At 36.9% G+C, this 21818-nt stretch overlaps 1 protein-coding gene across 2 annotated transcripts in view; it reads right to left on the minus strand.

Moving 5' to 3' along the window:
* The window catches only part of ADGRB3 (adhesion G protein-coupled receptor B3), a 723536-nt gene that overhangs the window by 29592 nt on the left and 672126 nt on the right, over positions 1–21818 (minus strand). For both annotated transcript variants that reach the window (XM_028097735.2, XM_088024325.1), the window contains 5 exons: positions 21428–21526; positions 20933–21104; positions 11118–11213; positions 9397–9436; positions 4301–4944 (listed from right to left, as the gene is read on the minus strand). In XM_028097735.2, coding sequence (XP_027953536.1) covers positions 4301–4944; positions 9397–9436; positions 11118–11213; positions 20933–21104; positions 21428–21526 — 1051 coding nt within the window. The remainder of the gene's footprint in view (positions 1–4300; positions 4945–9396; positions 9437–11117; positions 11214–20932; positions 21105–21427; positions 21527–21818) is intronic.

Below are 21818 nucleotides of genomic sequence, written 5' to 3' on the forward strand. Positions count from 1 at the left end.
GGTGTCCAAAGCAGAATGAGCAGGGGAGAAATAGCCTGGGATTTGGCCCACCTCCAATCTCTCCCCAGTGCCTCCTAGTGGCCAATCTCTTCCAGTCAGAAGCACAGGAACCTGCATCAGCCCTGAGTGACACAGGGGAAAAGCGTGCAGAATGGACCATGTGCCAAACAGGCCCAGGACATGCATACAAACTGGGAAGATTTTTGAGTGAGGAAATGTTTATTATTTAAATCTAACAAGCTACAGGCTGTGGAATAAATACCAGTGTTCCAAAGATTCAAAGCAAATACTGACCTATCTTACAATGATATACCTAGAATTTTTAAAAAAATAAATAGAACCACAATCCAAAATTTAAACTATGTTTCATAGTCCTCAAAATGGCTTAAGGACTATGATACCTTAATATTTTCCCCACCTGCTCCACAGCACCTAGTGGTTACTTGCTTTTTATACACACCAAATATCAACACATTTTTTTTCATTAATTGAAGGTGAATGACTTAAGTGCTGATGACAGTTTCATTTGTCTTTTTTTTTGTTTTAAAAACATTTATTTATTTATTTTAGTGGGAGACAGAAGGAGAGGGAGAGAGAATCTCAAGCAGACACCCTGCTGAGCGCGGAGCCCAATGTGGTGCTTAATCTCATAACCGGGGCCAAAATCAAGAGTCAGATGATTACCTGATTGAGCCACCCAGACACTCCTGACAGTTTTATTCTTCTTAACCTTAAAGCATTTAGAGGACATCGAGGGCTGGAGCCATTGTGAGTGTTTCTACCATATTAAAATTCCCATTATCCCATAGTTGTGGAAACTAAATCTTTCAAAACTAAAATTTCAGAATTGCTCATCGAGCCCATCCTGCGAATGGATACAGTTGGGAAGATGGAAGATAAGACATTATATAAAAAAAAAGGAAGGTAATATTGGGCAAGGAGAAAATCTGGATAAGCTTTTATGCCAAGAAACTTCATGCATTCATCAAACTTTTTTACACTCAATAATTGGGGGTTAGCTAAACAAACTCCTCTGGAGGCTACAGCCTTTTCTGCTGGCACTGTCTTCAGGGCTGGGGAGCCTCTCTCCTTCTTTATTGCCTCCTGCTTATTTGAATAAATAATTCTACACACTCACCCACTCTGGCTCTCGTTTTCTTTCCCTTAAATCTTGTTTCTCCTTGCCTTCTCTTTTCCTTATGCAAACCACATTCTGTGCTACAACTGGTAGCTTTTATCTTCTTCTCTTTCTCCCCGCAACCCCACTTGACGATTTGTGAATACCCGCTCCTCTGGAGGAAACTTCCTGAATTCACATGAACATCAAGAACATTATTATTCTTGAAAGGATCCTGATGCACCTGGCCGTCCTCTGCTGCTGCAGTTTCCCGGGCTGGGTGTTCCTGTGGGTGTGATCTTCCTTCTCACTCAGAGGGGGAGACAACTCAAACTGTTCTATGGCTTGGGCCTCACGTCATCCACATATTCACCCACTTGCGTCTTTACATTGTCTTCTAAAAGACTCCGGGCACCTCCTGGCTACCGTTGATCCCCTCATTATGTAGATAACTCCAGTCATCTTTTGGTTTTATTCTCTAATGTCAGGATATCATCTTCCTCACTGGTTGGCCCTGCAGATACAGTCTAGCAGAGCTGATAACTCAACTTGACAGCGCATCACTCTGCTCATGAGGAAAGCCGTACCACTAACTTTATCTTGAGTCACAGTCCTATCTCCAAAATCTGTTAGCTATGTATACCTATACTTTATCCTTATCATGTCTTTATTCACTGTAAGACCACGTGTCTGTCAAGGGTTAAAACGAACTTTAAAATTGCTCTCCTGCTAATGTCCAGACACATTATTGTCTCTTTTAGACAGCATAAAATTGATCAGGACAGAAAGATTCTTTTCCTAGATGTGCTATGTACTTGCTCTGTAACCTTGAATAAATGACTTTACTTCAAGGTTTATAACGACTTATCCATTGCACAGAGGTGTTGTGAAGATTAATTAATTCATGTTTTTAAGGTGATTTGAGGATCTGCTAATGAAAGATGCTATATAAATGCTAATTTTTATTATTCATTCCCACATCTATATATTCTCTTTCAGCTGTCTCCTAAAATGGTCACCATAAGCAATTACTATTAAATTCTTTTAAAGAATGAAAATGAGGAACTGAATTTTCATTCTGAATCCTGAATTTTCTTTCCTTTTCAAGATGTAAGCCTTGTGATCTCTAAGTCATTTAAATGCAGATCTTTTGGCTGAATCACAGTTATATATGATGCTTATACTTAATAATAAGGATATGGAGATCTGGAAAAATTACAAAGCCAGAGCAACACTTGGAAATTTAGTCTATTGTTTAAGCACACACAACCTGTATAATATCAAAACCCCGTGAGGTTTTTAGGCTTTTAGATGTAAAGCATTTTTATAATAAAGCAAGATATTTTAATGCAATTCCATTCCAGCCCCTTTAGCATATTTTAAAGAGCTGTTCTATAGAGAGGACTCATATGGCCATTATGATTTTCAAGTAGTACATCAGAATTATGATTACTTAGGATGTTATATTATTATATGCACAGTCACTGAAAATCCTTTTGAAACTTTTGTGATTTTGCATAAATATTAAGTAGTTTGTGCTTATGTGGTCATACTGTAGGTGACCTGCTAGTCTCTGTGATACACAAGTTAGAACAGAGAAATAGTAGCTTGTCTGCTAATTCAGAAGGACAGAACACTTTTGTCCAGTGGTAGTGGGAGCTCCTGCCCCTACAGGTAACTTGGCCTCACTGCCCCTATGCTTTTGGTTCTGAGGGATGATTCTTCTCCAAAAACCTACTCTGTTTAAGGCTGATCTAGAACCTAGGGATTTATTCTAGATCCCATCCACTTTACCACTTTTCCCATCTAGAAGTTCCTTGATTCAGTTGGGAAAAAAATCTCAAAATCACACCACTCATCAAGTTACTCTAGCCTTATAGAATCTCTTTTCTGTTAATCTAGTGGAAGGAATGGCTTTGTGGGGAGAAGGGAGGGACAACTGCCTCTGTGCACTTTTGAACACCAGAACATATGATGATCAGCAATATTTCTTTTTTTTTTTAAAGTTTTTATTTATTTGAGAGAGAGAGAGAATGAGAGATAGAAAGCATGAGAGGGAAGAGGGTCAGAGGGAGAAGCAGACTCCCTGCTGAGCAGGAAGCCCGATGTGGGACTCGATCCCGGGACTCGAGGATCATGACCTGAGCCGAAGGCAGTCACTTAACCAACTGAGCCACCCAGGCACCCGATCAGCAATATTTCTGATGGAAAGGGTAAGCAACCAGTTATAGTGTCTTTCTCTAAGTAGTGTCTTATGAAATGACCTATCATATTAAAACAATTGGCCATACATGCAAAAGAGTGCATGTATTGCATTGTAATACTAAACATACGTAATATATCAGCAGTAGGTTTATAGCAAAATTTCAAGGTACAAGATATAAAAGTCACAAAACAGTAACATGATGTATGTTGGTAAAATAAAAAGACACATTCCTTAGGTCTTACTTGATTAATTATAATATGAATGATATTGATAACGGTTGACTACTCTGTATTTCATTTTATGCGTGGAAAAGAAGCTGAGGGGAATTTGTTTTTATAGAAAAGCCATGTGGTCGGACCTCGGAGTCTTGACTCTTAATCTGATTAATGTGCATCCCTCCTGAGAGCTCACAATTTAAGATAAAAAATTTTAGTGGTCATCATTCTACAAGAGCTGACAGCAAAACACTTACTCTGAAAGAGATCGATCTAACATAAAAATAGAGTTTATAATCAGTGTAATGGAAGACTCCACAGAAACATTCCAATTTTGGTATTTTTAATGGATGCCCTCACACAGAAAATCCAGATTTTGGTTTAAGTTTGTAATGCCATCCAGGAACTACTTTGACCACCAAAAGAATCTCTGGTAACCTGAGAAACATCAAGAGGATCTTCTATTTTTTCCTTTATGAGTGCTGTACTTGATTCCCATTATGAAAGAATTATGTTTGATATCCTTTTAAACATAGAGGACTCCCTTTTTAAAACATGGTCTTGAGAAAGAGCATTCTGATGTACTACTGAGAAAAAAAAAAGTATGTCTAGAATCTTAATACCAACATGCCAAAAATTTGTGTATGATACATAAATGCAAAAGGTAATGTGAGTCTTCTCCTTCAGTCCACTGTCATATGAATCAATTTCTCAAATATCAAATATTTCAAATATCAAGGAAAGGTTTATTCTATTGCTTACCTCTAATGAACTCATTGATATCGTTGACCCAGTTTCACTTCTTGATAGTCCTGCATTATCATCCAACTCAGAGGCCATGAAATTCTTCACAGCTGTGCGAGGCTCAAAGGGCAAATTCTGCATATGTTCCTGGGGTGCAAGGTGTTGATCTAAGTTCATACTGAACTGGTCCATTACAGGGGGATTCATGTTGAATTCGGGATTCACTTTGTAGTGCAATAACCTTTCATGTGGCAAGGTTTCCATACCAATATTCATTTTGCTTTCTTCTTTCATTGATGGCTGAGTATTTACAGAACTTCTGGGCATCACAATATAGTCACTTTCCATCATTCTTTCTTGAGGATGGACCATGTCCATATCAGCTCCTCTCAAATTGTCATCTGTACATAAGTACACAGTTCTTCGCAATTCACTGTTCTCTTTTTTCAAACACTGATTGCCCAGCTCATTCATACTCATGGGCATGTGCATACCCGTGGGTTGCTGGATAATGACTTTGGAAATGACGTTTCCAGGGAGTGTGGAATAGCTTAGCCCTTCAGGGTTTGTTCCCTTCTCTTCTTCGTCATCATTTAGAGAAATCCTAGAGAGCGTTCCTGTTATTGTTGCTGCTCGGCAAGGACCGATATCCTTATGAAGAACTGTAAATTAGGATATAAAAATTCACAGAAGTAAGTTAATGTGTTTTTATTTTTTCATTACTGCATTCTGCTCTCTATGAAACAACTTCCTTAATCAAATTAAAAAATATTTTAAAAATTATGTATCTATTGTTTGTAGATGGTCCAGATTACTCAATCACTCTTTATTGATTCTGATATGCTTTCATAGACCTCAGGTAGTCCATAGCTAAAACACATCTGAAAGTTGATTAATGGACTTTCAAAAATCTCCATACCCTATTCTTAAACAACTCTGCATAGCTTTTCAGGGGAAAGGCATATACCAGAGAAATTTCTCCATTAGTCTGTTGGAAAGAGTTTTATGAAATCATGGATATATTCACATGAATTTGACTTTTTCTCAAAGGCTTTTCCCCTAAAGAATTCTACAAGTTCTCTTCATTAAAATACTTCTTGAAAGAGGTAATCAAGAAGAATTTCATTGTACTGCATTAGAAATTCCTCCAAAATTATGCATGTTGAAAATTAATGAGCATTTATCTATGAAGTCCATATGGTCAAGGTAGATACAGGGTTCAAAAGTATTTATCATCTTCAGTTCCATGTGGGGGAAAAAAGAATTTTTTTACAAGATCAATCCATATGCTCGAATGCCCTTGGGGGGGTATTAAAGTTGCCACTGACTTGAAGCAGGAAAAAACTATATGAGCCTCTAAAAACTCAGTTTAATTTTAAGCCTGAAAAATAATGACTTAGAAAAATTAAAAATGCATGAGAACTTGTAGTAAGAGAGGGGAAAAAATGAAAACATAAACCAAACAAAAACAAACCAACAAAAAAATTCAGAATTTTTAATGAAAATGTATTCTAGCATTTTTCTTCTGTCTCTATGTAAGAAGAAAGTCATATCTTATGGGTAATAGTAGAGAATGACTTGAGGCATGCTTAGTTGTAAACAGATGTCAGTTTTGAGGTAGGAAAGAATGAAATTCTGAAAAAATATTCTTGGTAATTTTGGTATTGAAAACACACAGAAGAGCACTCTGTGTAAGTTGGTTCAACATGTGCACTTAATGCTGCTCTACCCACAAAGCAGAGCAATTGTTGCTGAAAATTTCATTAGGCAGAGATGACTATAGAATATTTGATTCATTGTTTCCTCATGAAAAGTTTCAGATATATTGAACTTTACCGATTTTTATCCAATTTCCAAAGAGCATCATAATGATTATTCATTAAAGCAGAGGTTAAAAACCAGAAGATTATGTCTTTCCTGACTACAAAGAAGTCTTAAAAATTATTTTAAAACATGCATCATTGAAAAAAAATATGCATCATTCATGTGACATCTTTTATCTTTAGAGATGCTGTATTTAATTATTGTATTAAGTCTCTTTATTTGAGACACTAAAAATCATGTTAAATCTATATCTACATTTTTTTAAATTAATCCACAATTTGGTTGTAAGTTTTTGTATTTATTATATAAAAAATGGAATAATTCAGTTTTAAAAAGTTATTTCCCAACCTCAGATCAGTAATGAATTGTGGTTGCCAGGAGAAATTTACATAAAAACATTAAGTGGCAAAGTATGTTAAATTAATAGACTTAATGAGATTTTAAATAAAATATTTTAAAAAATCTCCAAATTCAGGGAAGAACAGTTTGAATTTTTAACTGCATGCAAAAACTAATCCAAAATTTATAGCCATACAATTTAAAGGCAAGTTATGGGAACAGATCATATTACATTAAGGACATATACAATTTTATACTTTTATGAATATATTAGAAAATATAAAGGGAATTTTGGAACTGAATATTGATTTTATAATCTGTACTTGTGCAAGATACATTTAGTTTTGTATCAGTTAATATGATTTGTAGTTATAGTTACCATATTTTTACGACATGACACAGCTATCTTTACTGAAAAATTATATATCTTAAATATTTGGGGAAAGAGTTCTTATGAAGTAGTGTCTCCTCCATATGAGAGAGATTTTGCCTCTTAGACTTGCTTAAAATGGATATCCAAATTTTGAATGGAAACGTAAACAAATGCATACCACCTACACAGCACAATCACAATGTTGAAGTGATAGGGCTTTTACGAGAAATTAATTAAGTTGTAAAAGGCAAAACACAAACACAACACGGCAAAACAAAAAGCACCTAAATATTTTGCATAATCGGATATATAGTCGACCCTTTGGGAAAGTGAATGTCAACAAAACTTAGATTACTCGGAGCCCATGAATTGAAACTTTAAAAACCGAACTGAACAGATACCTCTAGGAATAACTCAAGGCAAGTTCCTGATGAGCTCAGTTAAAAAGGGCACAGACAAAAAATGAAAACAATTACAAAAATATTTTCCAACAAAATAACGGTCTGGCCTGTATTAGGAATACTAAATCCCAGAATGCAATGAAGTCTGGGGAAAAGGGGTAATTTAACAAGAGGGCAGGATGAATACTGACGGAGGAGAGCACAGCTTGGGGAGGATAATCTAATACGGTGGTTCTCCAACATCGGCACGCATCAGAGTACCTAGATGGCTTGTGAGAACACTGATAACTGTACCCCACCCCACAGTAGATCTGGGGTAGGGCCTGAAAGTTTGCACTTAGAACAAGTTCCCTGCTGCTCTGGACAAAACTACTTTGTTCCTCTTTCAACGATAACTGTAAAGAGTACACCAAAAAAGGCTGAAAGGAAACTAAACTAAATGTAGGAAAACAGGACTTAAATGAATACCTAGTAATTTTAAAGAAACTCAGACTTCTGGACCCCAGACAAATCACATCCATCTTGGAACACAGATGCAGAACCTGGCACCATGGCTAGTGATCTTTGAGAAATTATGGAAAGCAGATAGAGCAAGGGAAAATGTTTTATCAGTTGTCCAAAAACAGAAATGGTAGACTTTGGAAACCAAACACTACTGAGGCTGTTTCTTAGCAATATTTTGTTAGATATTAAACAAGAAAGAGTGATTCCTAATCCCCTACCCCCAGGCCCACTGTGGGTGGGTTGCCAAGTTATGATAGTTATTCTACTGCTCTGCGCTGAATTCAGAAATGAGAATATGAACTCAGTCTCTCATATTCCTGTGATTATGACAACCCTGTAATCTCACAACCTGCAAAGATGTGTAATGGTCATGAGTTGATTCTGATAATATACTAGCAGGGAGTCCACGTGGGGTGGGTGGGAGGTGTCCTACTGAACACAGCGGGGTTCTACCCTCATTCTCCTATCCAATCCCTTGACTGACAGTTTGAGTAAATATTTAGAAGGTATTCTCATCAATCTTTCAATGGCCAAAAAATTTCAAATGCATAGAAGGCTAACCTGAAACTAGCAAAATCACAAATAGAGATAAATGCAAGGTCAGATTTTTCTTCAAGGAAAAAACCCAGAACCTTTACCTAATCCTCTACCAGTCAAGTCCTGACAACTACTACAAGAAGTTTTAGGGATTTTAGATGACAACAAGTTGACAGTAGTAGTAATGCACCAGTTGCTATGAAATGAAATGCAAATGTAGATAACATTAATACAAGTAAAGTGCCTACTGTGAGAAATGCTGAAGGAGTGTGTACGTTTGGGCACCATAATTTAAAAACTCTTGACAGACTGGAGGCTAGGTGGGCACTGTGCCTGCCAGGGAGGATGCTATGAGGAATGAATGAGGAACCATGGTTTGTTTAGCCTGGAGAAAAAGGGTCTGGACTGGACTAAATAGGATTTTCTTCCAAACATCTAGATATTTAGATGAAGTAGACAGCCACTCTTATTTTAGAAGGCAGCACTAAAGTCAATGAATACAAGGTAAACTAAGGTAAATTATATATCCCAACATAAAGAAACATCTGCAACTGGAATTATCCAAAAAATGAAATATGTAGTTTCCTTTGAAACTCCTGAGTCATCGACTCCTGGTGAGAGTTTAGCCCCAGGCTGAGGATACGCACTGGGGACACCGTCCATGGGACCCCAGCCCTCTAATGCAGAGAGCGCCAAACGATGTCTTCTGGGCCCCACTAAGCATGTAGCAATGGCAGCAACTATGATACATACAAACGCACACAACGTATTTCATCCTTGCAACAACCTATATTCCACCAATGATGGAAGTGAGGCACAAAGAGGCCAAACTGGCCTTAGACCTGACAACCAGGAAGCAGTGGGATGGAAGTCTTATGTCTCGTAGTCCATGCTTTTCTGTTGTCACTGTGCCTCTTATTAACCATTCTTAGTTTCTCTGTCAGTTGTCATTCTCCCTTCACCCCCCGCCCTGCCCCTCCACCACATTTTGCTATTACAGTACTTCCCTTTGACATATTCTATTTATTCATCCACATGAATATGTGATGTGTAAGCTGTGGCATTCTCATTAAAATCAAAATCATAAAAGTGATTTCACTTCCCTAATGATATTTTCAAAATCCAAATATTCTTACCTGATCGGCAAGCAATGTCTACATCCTTTTCAAAGTCTGTCTGTAACAACAAATAATAAGGTATAGAATCACCATTTAATGAAGACCTCGAGTGACTTTTACTAACTAGATTAACTAAAGTTTACAGATATCTGACTAGGCAGTACTAGATTATTGTTTTGTGCAAAACAAGTTTCTTGAGGAGTAATCAAATTATTTTCAAGCCTATTTCTTAGACACCAAATGTTGAATTAAGGCAGTGGAAAAGTGGCATACAATTTTAATAAAGCAATATAATACCCACTGTCATCTTCAGTGAGGAGACTGACACCATATATAAAAGAATAGAGTTTCAAGGCAATTCCTTAAACCACACTAAAAAAGAATGTGCATTATTATGAACATACTTAAATAAATGTCTTTGTTGTTTTTATTCACCTTGAATATATTGTTTATAATGTAGTATAATGTAGTATTTTATAATACAGCTTTGTCAAACCCTTAAGAGTCAGACCAGGCTCTTCTAATGATCCATTTTCATTCAAATCGACAAAAGCCTTTTAGATCTAGGAATTATAATTGAAGATTAAACAATACTAATCTGGCCTACAACCTGCTAGAGTTCACTTTCATCCCCATATTTTTAAACAGATCAATTTTTTTAAATGGAAAAATTAAATTAGCCCATCTTAATCAAGTTCTTCCAGTCATATACTGGAAGATATTATTTAGAATTTTTAAAAACTTATTTTAATGTTTTAAATTAGAAATTTCAGTATTCATTTGTTTTTTTTTTTTATTTAATTTTTTTAAGATTTTATTTATTTACCTGACAGAGAGAGACACAGGGAGAGAGGGAACACAAGCAGGGGGAGAGAGAGAGGGAGAAGCAGGCTTCCCACTGAGCAGGGAGCAGGGAGCCCATTGAGGGGCTCAATCCCAGGATCTGAGCCAAAGGCAGACGTCCAACGATGGAGCCACCCAGGCACCCCTCATCTGTTTGTTTTAATATAGAATTGATAATTCCTTCTTAAGTCTTAGTTTTAGTATACCGTTTTGACTATTTTATGTTGTCTAATCCAAAAACATTCATAATAAATTGAGTATATGGTAAAAGAAATCTCTATTTAAGTCCTGCTTTTAATGAATCATAGTTTAAATCTTATCTCATTTCTAAAAGACACCAAAGTGCTTATGCCTAAAGGACTCCTTAATCTCACCAGTCGGAACTCATGTACAATGACTGACCTTTTATTGGAATTGTGGCCCTGCCCTTCTGCCTTAGGGCAATGTTTCTAATCTTAGGGTGCATATTGGAACCACCAATACCTGGAGTCCCCCCCAGACCTTCTGATTTCACTGGTCTGGAGTGTGGATTCTAATGCACAGACAAGGCTGAGAACCATTGCTTTACGACCAGAAGCGCAGGTCCATAGTGTTCTGGTCTGTAAACAAACAGGTTCCTGTGGACAAACTGTTATCCCTCATTCTGTGCAGGGATGAAAATACTATGGTGTTGCATAGAAACCCCACACTCAACACACCAGGGAGCCCATAACAGATCCGGGACTCCCAAGCAATTCAGACAGAATGGTTATCTGGTAGCTCTAAATCTGTTAATGAACTAAAGCCAAAGTCACTCAAAATGGGACTTGGATACTATTTTAGTAGTAAGAATATTTTGTTTACTCCCATCACAAATCATTACTTAATCAAGAGTCGGAAGGAAAATAAAAGCTCACCATTATTTGAGCATGCCCATTAGGAAAAGAACTTGAAGAATCAGCATTGATCGGATCCTGACAGTTTCTCAATCGGCATCTAAATGCATCCTGAACCTGTAGGGGGGAGAAACCCATTAATTTTCTTCTCTCTTGGTAATGACCAGATACTGTCTATATTGGCAATCAACTGAGAAATGATAACTACCATTGTTTTATATCTAATACCCATTTTGCTTACCTCTTAATACATATACCAGTAACCCTGGACTTTATGCAAAGGACATCTATCACTTGCCATAATCTATTGGGGGAAGTGCTGGGAACTCCTCAGTTTTCACCAGGGCTGTGTCTGGCTGAAAAACCAATAATTCTTGCCAGAGGGCAGATTTATTTTCACTGTTATAACCAATGTGCATGTCTTTCAAGAGGGATTTCCTATTTGATATGGCATAATCTTCATAATAGCTTTAAACATTGCAGAAATGAGATTACTCAATGATCTTTTGACTGGAATTGATTTGGGATCATTTTGGGACAACTATTTCTTGTCTCCATTCAAGTACCATGTGCCTTGGTGTAAAAACAAAGCACAATGAAACAAAAAGGTAACAAAAACAACTCTTTCTGGTTGTCTTAAAAGAAGAAAAAAAAAAGAAGATCACTTTGCAAAGCCAAATTTCCTTAATACACACTCACAGTTGGATTCTGAGTAAAGAAACACATATTACAAGGAAATTTGAAGAACACTAAATCCTTTATTAAACGAGTAAACATGAATCGATGAATAACAAACACATAAATCAATTGATAGTTATTCTGATCACATGATGCCTTCCCATTAACATGTCCTTCCCACTTCCTGTGGCTCATTAGGCTCCTAACAAGCTATTGAGAGACATTAATACAAGTAGCTTCTTATCCAGTCAATGGCAAGGTCATTTTTGTATTTTGTTGTTTTTGACTTCACGGGATTGATATTCTCTGTCTAGTTTATTATAATCTGTTTTTTTGGATTAAAAAAATAAAGCAGAGATGATGTTGCATATCCCCTCTTTTACCAAAGTGCCATCACACAGAGGACCAAAGTAAACACGTAATGAATGATCTTTACTTCTGAAAAGCACTCAGATGAAATATCCTGTCACTGTTTTGCTGTGAAATGTGTATAGTATACGTATTGGCCGGAAGAAAACTGAGCCTATTGTTTTCAGCTCCTCTCACCCATGTCCTAAGTCATCACGGCAAGATTTGGGAAGTGACAAAGGGTTTAGTCACCGCCAGAGTCCTGGCCAACCAGTACAATAAGGAGACCTCTACTTCTTTTTCTCCACCTCAGGTTCGAATCCTGGTGATGCAGCCACTATGGATGTGAATTTAGGGAGTGGGGAATGGACTCAGTGCTCTCTGACTTCTTTTCTATCCTCTAATTCTAATATACCTAAATCTGGGATTTACTGGGAAAAAAGTGCGAGGAGTTGTCTGCTTTCAACGAACAAGGTAATTTCTTCTTTCCTCCTTCAAACACCTCAGTACAGGTATAGGCGAAGGGAAATCTAGTCTCATCATCTTTTCCTGAAGAACTGGATAAATATTTAGAACTAAATCATCTAGCTTCTCCCTTGAAGGAGACATGACATGGGAAATGTTAGATTCTTTAAATGCAAATGCTTCCAGGATCCTCCTTTTTAGGTTGAGAAGTCATAGCTGTAAGTCATAGAGTGACACATTAATAATCAAAAATCGGTAATGAGTCTAGTATTTGCCAGATGATCACTGTTTCCTACACAGAAATTTGCACTGGGGAAAAACAGTATCTGTTTTCAGAAAAAAGAAAAAAAAATCCAAAGAACCAACCTCAGAAAAATAGGTATGTGCTAATTTTCTGTTTGTGCCCCAAAGCAACTGTTCAAGTAGTACAATTTATAAAGGTAGATAAATCATATGTTAGAAATATTGCCTTCCAGGAGCTTGTCACAAGAAATTTTTTTTCAAATCTATCTCTAAATACTAGCATATATAACACATGAAAGTGGCACTTGGTAATACCAAACATCAATTTAACTGGTCCACGCTAACCACTCTATTTTCAGACCTTCAGAGTCTAGCTGTCAAAGATATTTTTGTGTGACAATGAAATATGGAGTGAAATATGAATGAATGAAATATGGAATGAATGATATGTGGAAATGAAATATGGAAAAGCAACTTCTGCTAAGTTTCTCTTTAAAATCCACTATCTGATCGCTTGAAGGAGATATAAAAGAAATCTACCTCTTTTTTTATAACATACACACACAAAATCAATCCTTTAAATTACCAAATTCTCAAATATGACAATGGATTAAGGGCATTTCTACCCTGGAGAATGATGTCAGCTTTGTCAATCAGTCAATGCTATTTGGAAGAAACATAAAACAGAAAAGCATAAAAATTCTCCAGTAAATTCAAAGTCATTTTAATGGTCATATAAATGCAATAATTTAAGTGCTAGATTCTCTGACACTTTCAGTGCTTCTGTTACTTCTAATTCAGAAAGCTTTGCAGGAGAAATTCTGCTTGATTCCAAATGCTCTGTTTGATTTTTACAAAATCTTAAAAAGAAACATAAAACAGAAAAGCATAAAAATTCTCCAGTAAATTCAAAGTCATTTTAATGGTCATATAAATGCAATAATTTAAGTGCTAGATTCTCTGACACTTTCAGTGCTTCTGTTACTTCTAATTCAGAAAGCTTTGCAGGAGAAATTCTGCTTGATTCCAAATGCTCTGTTTGATTTTTACAAAATCTTAAAAATGCGTTCAGATAACTCAAATCTAGATGAGTTAGCCTTAAATATTTGTCCAACACTGTCAGGGAGGAATGATGAGGCTAGATTTCATAATGCATATTCCTCATCACAGAAAAAAGGGTTTTAGAAGTGACAGTACCTGGAAAATATATCTGCAGCTATTTGGAAACATTTTGATAATTAATTGAATTTTCTATCAAGTAAACAAAAAGACTTTTATCTTTGGTGAATCAATTGTACTCATGGAGATTGTACTAATGGAGAAAAACTGGAATTTTTTAAAAGGCAAGTCTATGAGGACCTTAATCTAGACAAGAAGAAAGCATAAAAAACAAAGACAGAATCTATATTTGGCTATTCCATCCCGATATTAAAATCTTCTGTGCCAACTGTCATATTTATAGTGCAGGACAATAATAGTTTTGGTATTTCTTGCCTTGTGGTTAAGATTGAAGAAAAACAATTGTTAGAAGATCCACATATTTATCATTTAAACTCCTTCACCTGACTTACTACTTGTGGGGAACAAGCCACTCATTTTCGGTAATAATTAAAAAAATTTTTACATAACTCCAAGTTCTTGCAATATTATCATTTTTTAAAGCTTACACAAGACCAGTAAATACAATTTTTAAACTTGTCTTGAATAATTAAATGTTTGACATATTATGGCACAATTAAAATCTAGCCTCCAAAATGTCCTCTTTTTAAAATACTCTCCCATTAGGTCTTTAACCTTAATTGACAGACAGAGGGTTAAAAAGTACTGGGGGAGTAGCAAAGAACAGGTATGTAAACAGCCTTGGAGTATTTAGGGCACTTTAAGGAAATCTGATGTCCTGTTGTGAAATGAAAAAAAGAAAGTCAAGAGACATCTTCAAAAATAAGGTGAGGTAAAAAGAATAAGCTATCAAGGCTGTCTTCTGAAAGTATCCATCAGAGGCACCACCAAAGTTATCCTGTCTAGTTCCTGCTGGGGGCTGCTCTAAAAACCCCTGCAAAGCCATACATCCTTTTATTGTGGATGGTTTCCTGGGTGAGGAATGAATTCAAACAAGTTTGCCGGGGTGTGTCTTGCTTCAATTTCCCCCCACAGGAGAGGGATCTGGTTCCTCTCAGGAGCAGCAAGCCCAGAGCTTCTCGGCTGGTCCTCACTCTGAAGGCAGCTCGCAGTGTCACTGTGAAAGCTGCAGCCAGATTTAGAGATTGCTGGGGAAGAGCACCAAGCAACGTTTGGCAGCTCTGCAATGGAGAGAAACCTCACGGGAAAGAGACGCACTGCTGGAAATGGGCTCTGTATTTAGCTACCAAACAGCTCAGACCCCCAAATCTTTACCTTTTAAGAAGACAGTTGTACCTGCAGTTATTCTTGATTTTCTATTCCAGAGGATCATTTGAAGACAAGCAAAGAAATTAAGTTGCATTCTTATAATTATTTGAGATTGTTAGCTTGGTGGGGGGGGGAGGGAATTTCTTATGCATTCTCTTTTTTGTCCTGGATCTAATGTCTACTATTGTTTCTATCGATTCATATTAAATAAATGACTCAGCTCTTTTTAATCATATTAAATTCCATATAATTTAATCATTAAATGAACCAGTAAGATTATTCTCAGTTTCATGTGTGTTATGCCAACGGACATATAACACAAACGACTTCACATTATGAAAGTATTACATGACTTCTCTGATAGCAAAAGAAATAAAAATGGTTTGTCCTTTGCTTTACATGGAAGGAAAAATATGGACTTTACTCCTACATTTCAGTCCTAGTGACTTTCTCCTGGAATCTTTTAACATCTAAAGGACCTATCACCCTCAAACTTGTTGTAGCTTTCTACCTTGCTTTGTATCAGTTTGGGGGGGTAACAGTAAGCTTCCCTAGAGGACATTTCACATATATGATCTGAAAAAATGTAATACCATTTCTTTAGCATGCACATGAGAAAAGGAGGAAGGGAAGTTCTAGGTCAGACACCCCCACTTAGGCCCTCACAGAAGATACTTCATTTTAGTCTCAAGCCATCCACTTCAAGGCAGGAAATAAAAAATTAATTCATTACCTCTATTCTTATATTTATTTTAAACCTCTATTCTAGACATATTCAACTTTTGCCACCAGTTTAACAATGTTGCAAGGTGGGATCTCAGGGAACCGGAAGGAGTGGGAAGTGGGATTTGCCTATCTTTTTGGCCAGATACTCAGAAGAATTTTAGGTAAAGCAAGCCATGGTTGGATTGAGTTTGCCACTCTCTGCCATGAACTCTGTGTCTCAATTTGTTCACAGATGCTGATTAAGACTGATGAAAATATTCACAATATAATTGTAATTATGCTCAGGTCAGGAACGCCTAATCTGGAGGGAGAGGTAGGATTTATAAAAACTGGAATAAGGGAGGTGATTTCTGGGAATAAGTATATAGGAAGAGAAGCATACGATCCTTGCTTATGTCACATCCATGTTCCTATTTAAAGGCAGGCTTTGTGCTTTTCCATTCTCTGTTCTGATAAAATCCAGCTTCATTGCACTACCTTGAGCCATTCTCCCATTCCCAGAAAACAAACGCAACGCCCAAAATGATCTTTAAATGTATTTCTTCTTGAGCCTTCAATTCGGCCTGACAAAGAGAAGGCTCTTAGCAACGCACTCCCTTCTCCCTTAAATCTTTGTCCTTCTGAGCAAGTTGAGAATCTCAGAATTAGTGGTACCCTGACCCTCCTACCCTGGACCATTCACTAACTCTATGAAATCTATTGAACTTCTTCATGACTTGACATACAGTGGCCTCTTACCATGACCACTGAACACCCCAATGAGAAAGCTTTAAAAACATCACTTAATCAATGCTATGCACTCAAATGTTGTCAGTACTGTCTTTCTCTTGGGGTTACAGTTATAACAATTTGTTTTTAAACCACACTAGTGTCTAGGATCACATCACTTGCTTTATGCCTCCATGTACCCCAGATGGTCTCAGAGAAGACTACTCTATATTCACCATAGGCTCCATTCCATGGAAACCACATGCCTAGTCATCTCTCTCCATCTTCCCTTATTCGAAACTTTCACTTCCTTAATCCTCTGACCGTGTTTTTCCGCTCAGGACCCATTGCATTCTGAAGTCTCCTATCACCCACTCCCTCATCTCCAAAGACTAACTGAAACTCCTGCCCTCTCTCATTAAGAGAGTGCACAGATAAGCACTTCCGTAAGCGCTTCCGTAATAATGAGTCATACCTAATTTCCCTGTAAATAGTCAGGCTTGGGGAGATTCATGCAACTCTCCATCTGAACTATATTATATGCAGTATGACCTCTTTTCAAATTGCTCTCTAGTTATTTCGCTGCTATTGGTTTCATTTATTTTTTTAATGGTTGGGGGAGAATACTGGTTTTAGATGAGATCCGTAAGGATGCTTGTCTGTTTTATATATTCACAGTCATGTGCTTGTAAATCATTTTGTCTGTATTCTTTACGGAAATAAGACCAAATTGGAAACTGGAAGGAAAAAAAAAAAAGGCAGAGGGGAATAAGAGGAAGAGAGAAGGAGGGAAAGAAAGAATGAAAGAAAGAGAAAAATGTTTATTTCAAGCGCTTTGTTACAAAATTGCTTCCTGGGTTTGGATGAAGATTCTGGGACCTCATCTGGTGCAGCCTAGACCTGCCTGTGCTGGGGAAAGAGAGAAGGGGAGCTTGGCGCTTCTTACTGCCACTCCAGGGCAGCCGCAGGACCCTCACATACTGACACAACAAAGTCATCTATTTAAGCACTTGCCTCTTTCCTTCCATTTAGTGAAAGGGTTTTATTGTAGCTTATTTTGTATCACAATCTTGTTATTTTCCCCCTCTGACATTAAGCTGTAAGATTGTCTTACAGCCAGGCACAGCCAGAGACAGGAGAGATGAGAAGAATGTGCAGGCACCAAGAAAGCGGTTTCCTAGCAACAGTAAGTATTTCAAAGGTTTCATAACTTGTGTAGCTTGAATTTCCATAGCAATGTGGAGAATAGTAAATAGTAGATGTCGTTATGTGCTTAATGCAAATGAATTCTAATCAAGGAATGATGAATAAATGAAGGAAGCAACTATATTTATTCTATTAGATTCTGTCTTATTAGGTATTATACACATTAGCTTCTAGGATCTATGTTTTGTTGCTGAAATTAATGTGTGATAAATCATTTGGTTTAATTTTTCTTCTTATTCCCTCTTTTTGTTTTCTCTTTTGTCAGAGGCATCTACTAAAGCAATTCAACAGATAGAATTGCTTCAGAAGACGAAACTGTATTTTCAAGAATACAAATTTTATGAAATTTAAATATTGAGATGCCAATCTGGAGGTCACAACAAATTGTTATGCAAATAATTTGCCTTTTTTTTTTTAAGGTGGAATAGATTTGAGTTGGCAGAACCAAAGTGATCATTTCTCCCTTCCCTTCTGACTTGAAATGATTTGGTTTTAAAATTGGATCCACTAAAAGCAAAGGCACATTTAGAATAAATCAAGCCCCATACACATCACATTTAAAATGCCAGTTATACTATTTCTTTTCTCCTTTAACTGCAAGGCTATATTCCTCCCCTGTGTACACCTACCTCCTTCACAGAAGATTGCAAAAGTAAATATAGGAAAAGGCTGAATTCATATTGGAAAAATCATTAAAGACTACAAATGACCAAATTATGTTACTGCATGTCAAAAATACACAGAAATAAAAATATGTATATTTGTATCCAGTCTCTCTCTAAATCAAAGGAAATATTTCTTACACTGCTTATACATTTTTAATAAAGAGAAATCCATACAAATCATCTTGGGTTATTGTGAAAAATATTTTAAAGTGAAAAAAGCAGTAGAAGTAAAATTGTATTCCTAAAATCTCCTATGGGATTATCAGGTAGTCTGACAGGAGTCATTACCCAGTATTTTATAGGTAGCTATCTAGACCATTTGCTTTGGTGTATTTTTATGGAACGTCTGTTCACAGGAGACACTAAGGATATGGGAAGATGCTCCTATTCTCTTGGACTGTGGTTAATGTTAGTGCAGTGTGATCACAGGTAATATGAAATAGACCTATTGCTGGTATGCTAGGCGATATGCAGTTAGAAGGTCAAAAAGAGTTCCTCTGAACCCGGTGAGGCCTTCTTATGATGTGGTCCTTGGGATTTGCAAAAGCCTTTTAAACAAGGTTCTCTTGGTCTTTCAGTAAAAACTTCCTTTGAGAAATTCTGAAAGAGACTTGCCCTGTAACTGACATCTGCTCTGTGTACTTACAGCAGTGTATTAAGGTCAGTGCAAAAATAATGGATATGTGGTTTTTCATTTCAGTTTTGGAATGAGAGTGATTGACACTCCGCTATTAATTTATCAGCTATAAAACTATTCAATTTGAACTAATCATTGAAAATGCAATAACAGGGCCAATATTCATATTTTTACTCCCTATTAAAACAGAAAACATATACTTACAGATATCTATTTTAGCAGAAGCATTTATTATATGATTTGATTTAATTACCCTTAAATCATGTTTTTGACAGTTACCAGTCCAATTAGCACGTATGGAAAAGTTCTGATGGAAATAAATTTTTGTGCCAAATATTTTTCTTCATGTAAGCAACAAAAATTTGATAATAAGCCATCAAAATATCTGTCACTTTAAGACCTGAATATTTTTAACATAGCCTAGGGCTATCTCCAAAGCTTATTTCTGAAGAAAAAGAGAGGCTTATTTAGAAATAGGATATTCTAGGTAGACATTTGTGATGAGGGAATTAAAAGGCTTGGCAACTCTAAGCTAAATCAGATTTTTAGATGATGAAATATTGCCTCCTTTGCAATGTGAAGTCACTCTTCTTTTCATCATATAATGTTCTTAGAATACACATGTGGGTTTATTGCTGACATCTGTACCTTACTGAAGTAGCTCAGAAATATTGTTCTTCCCATCTGGTAAATCAGGTAAAAACCTTTGGTTACCTTCACATATCCCTGTAAAAACTGTGTGGTGTGCAGTCATATGCACATGAGTCTTTCTGCAATGTGCACATCATGATAAAGTTCTCAAACAAGCTGGATAATGCGAAATGACAGTGTAGACTATTTCCTCAAAATTACTAGCATGGCACTGTGTCATTGTGTTTTAGTCGCCACTGTCCCCAGAGTAAACACGAAAATGACTCATAAACCTTGTAAACACTGTGTCAGTGCTTGCAAGAACTCAGCATAATTTTTGCACTGCTTGGAAAACAATATTTTCTTGCTAAACAACTCACATCCAAGGTCTATCACCGATCAGTGGATTTGGCGTAGGTTAGTGTCTCAACGCATGAAAGAGGACTTGTTTTCCTCACTGCTGACAAATAAACCTCAACCATGACCTGGAGAAATGCTGTGATTATAGATCTATAGTTCCTGGGGACAATTACTGCCTTTCATGTTCTATTGTGTACATTTTTTTTTTTTTTTGTATTTTCTAAGTATAAACATCCATCTCAAAATCATTCACCTTTAGCAACCTTAATTTAGTATAGAGACACAAGAACCATTGAGCAATCTTCAACATTTTCTATCTAAAATGAAGTTAGTTAAGTATGAAGGAATGGGGATATGCTGTGTGCAGAAGCAGGAATTTGGGAATGGGTTTAAGAGATATCATTATATTATGTTTATGAACTATGCCTCTTAAAAAATATGCCACCCTGCCCCCTTATCCACCAGTGTCTCTAACAGACTTCTCTCCACCTATGACCTCTCTTGACTCTACTCACCCTGGTGCCTGGGACCTCCCCCCACCCCCACCCCGGGAAACATCTTCTCTTGCACAGTCCCATCTGTTTTAACTGTCACTTTCAGGGTCCAAAGAGCCCCCTTGAACTTTGCCTTAAAGCTTCCCCTTTAGCTTTGACTTTCCAATGATTGTCTTTAGAGGAGATGATTTTAATCTGAAGATATTAAAATAAAAGATCCTATTTGTTAACAAGGAAAATATGCATCTAACCATCATCCCTCTCTGCCAGAGGAATTCTCTTTCTTACCTCTCTCCGAAGAATGCAGTGGACCATGACTATCACAAAACCTTGCAATGAATCAAACACGGCAAAAAGTATTTGGAACAATATGGAGCGTTTGTCTGTCATGGCTAGAACTGCAGACATCCATGTCAGAGCCAGAAGGGGCAACACCACGCAGGAACTCCAAAGAGACGCCCTGTTGAGAGACAGCGAGAGCACTGTGACGGAGCTGTGCGTCACGCCCCAGGCAATAACTAAACCCCCGTTCAACAAAGCATTCTTGGATGTGGCACCAAGACCGTTCACTTGGAAACCATAAAGCAGATAACATTGGATAGTTTTATTTATTTTTTTTATAGCAAATCCCACACTAGTTATAAAGGCAGTTGCCAATTATAAATAGTTAAGTATGCTCTTAGCTCCAATAGTAGCAAACATGATTTTTTTTTCCACAATAGCATTTTCTCACATGCACTGTAAAAGATTTGTAACGAGAAGATGTAAATGATCGGGACTAACATGGCGTTACTGGCGGTGGTGGCTGACAAAGCTGTTGTCGAAACTACTCCACACTTGGCACATTTGAGCGTCAAACCGCTATGAGGCTCACTCATCTGACTGCAAACAAACAGAACACCCACAAAAAGAACAAAATATTGAATTGTCACCAAAAAAAAAACATGTTGCTGCTGCAAGTTAGCTTTTAAATACGATTTCATGCAGAAAAGTTTATTTATCAAAGATGAATGCTCTAGGTTGTTTTAAAGATGCAATTACACTACACATTATTTTTGTAACATTTACCTTTTAATATGATGGGCCTTTGTTGCATGCAAAAGCATATTTCCATCAATTACTTCATAAATGGCCCGGCGTCTACAGTTCAAAATTGTCCAGTACACTGAGTTCA

This window comes from Eumetopias jubatus, unplaced genomic scaffold (assembly GCF_037043125.1).
Source record: "Eumetopias jubatus isolate StellerSeaLion01/CBP00866 unplaced genomic scaffold, mEumJub1_p1.0 scaffold_6, whole genome shotgun sequence".
Classification (NCBI taxonomy): domain Eukaryota; kingdom Metazoa; phylum Chordata; class Mammalia; order Carnivora; family Otariidae; genus Eumetopias; species Eumetopias jubatus.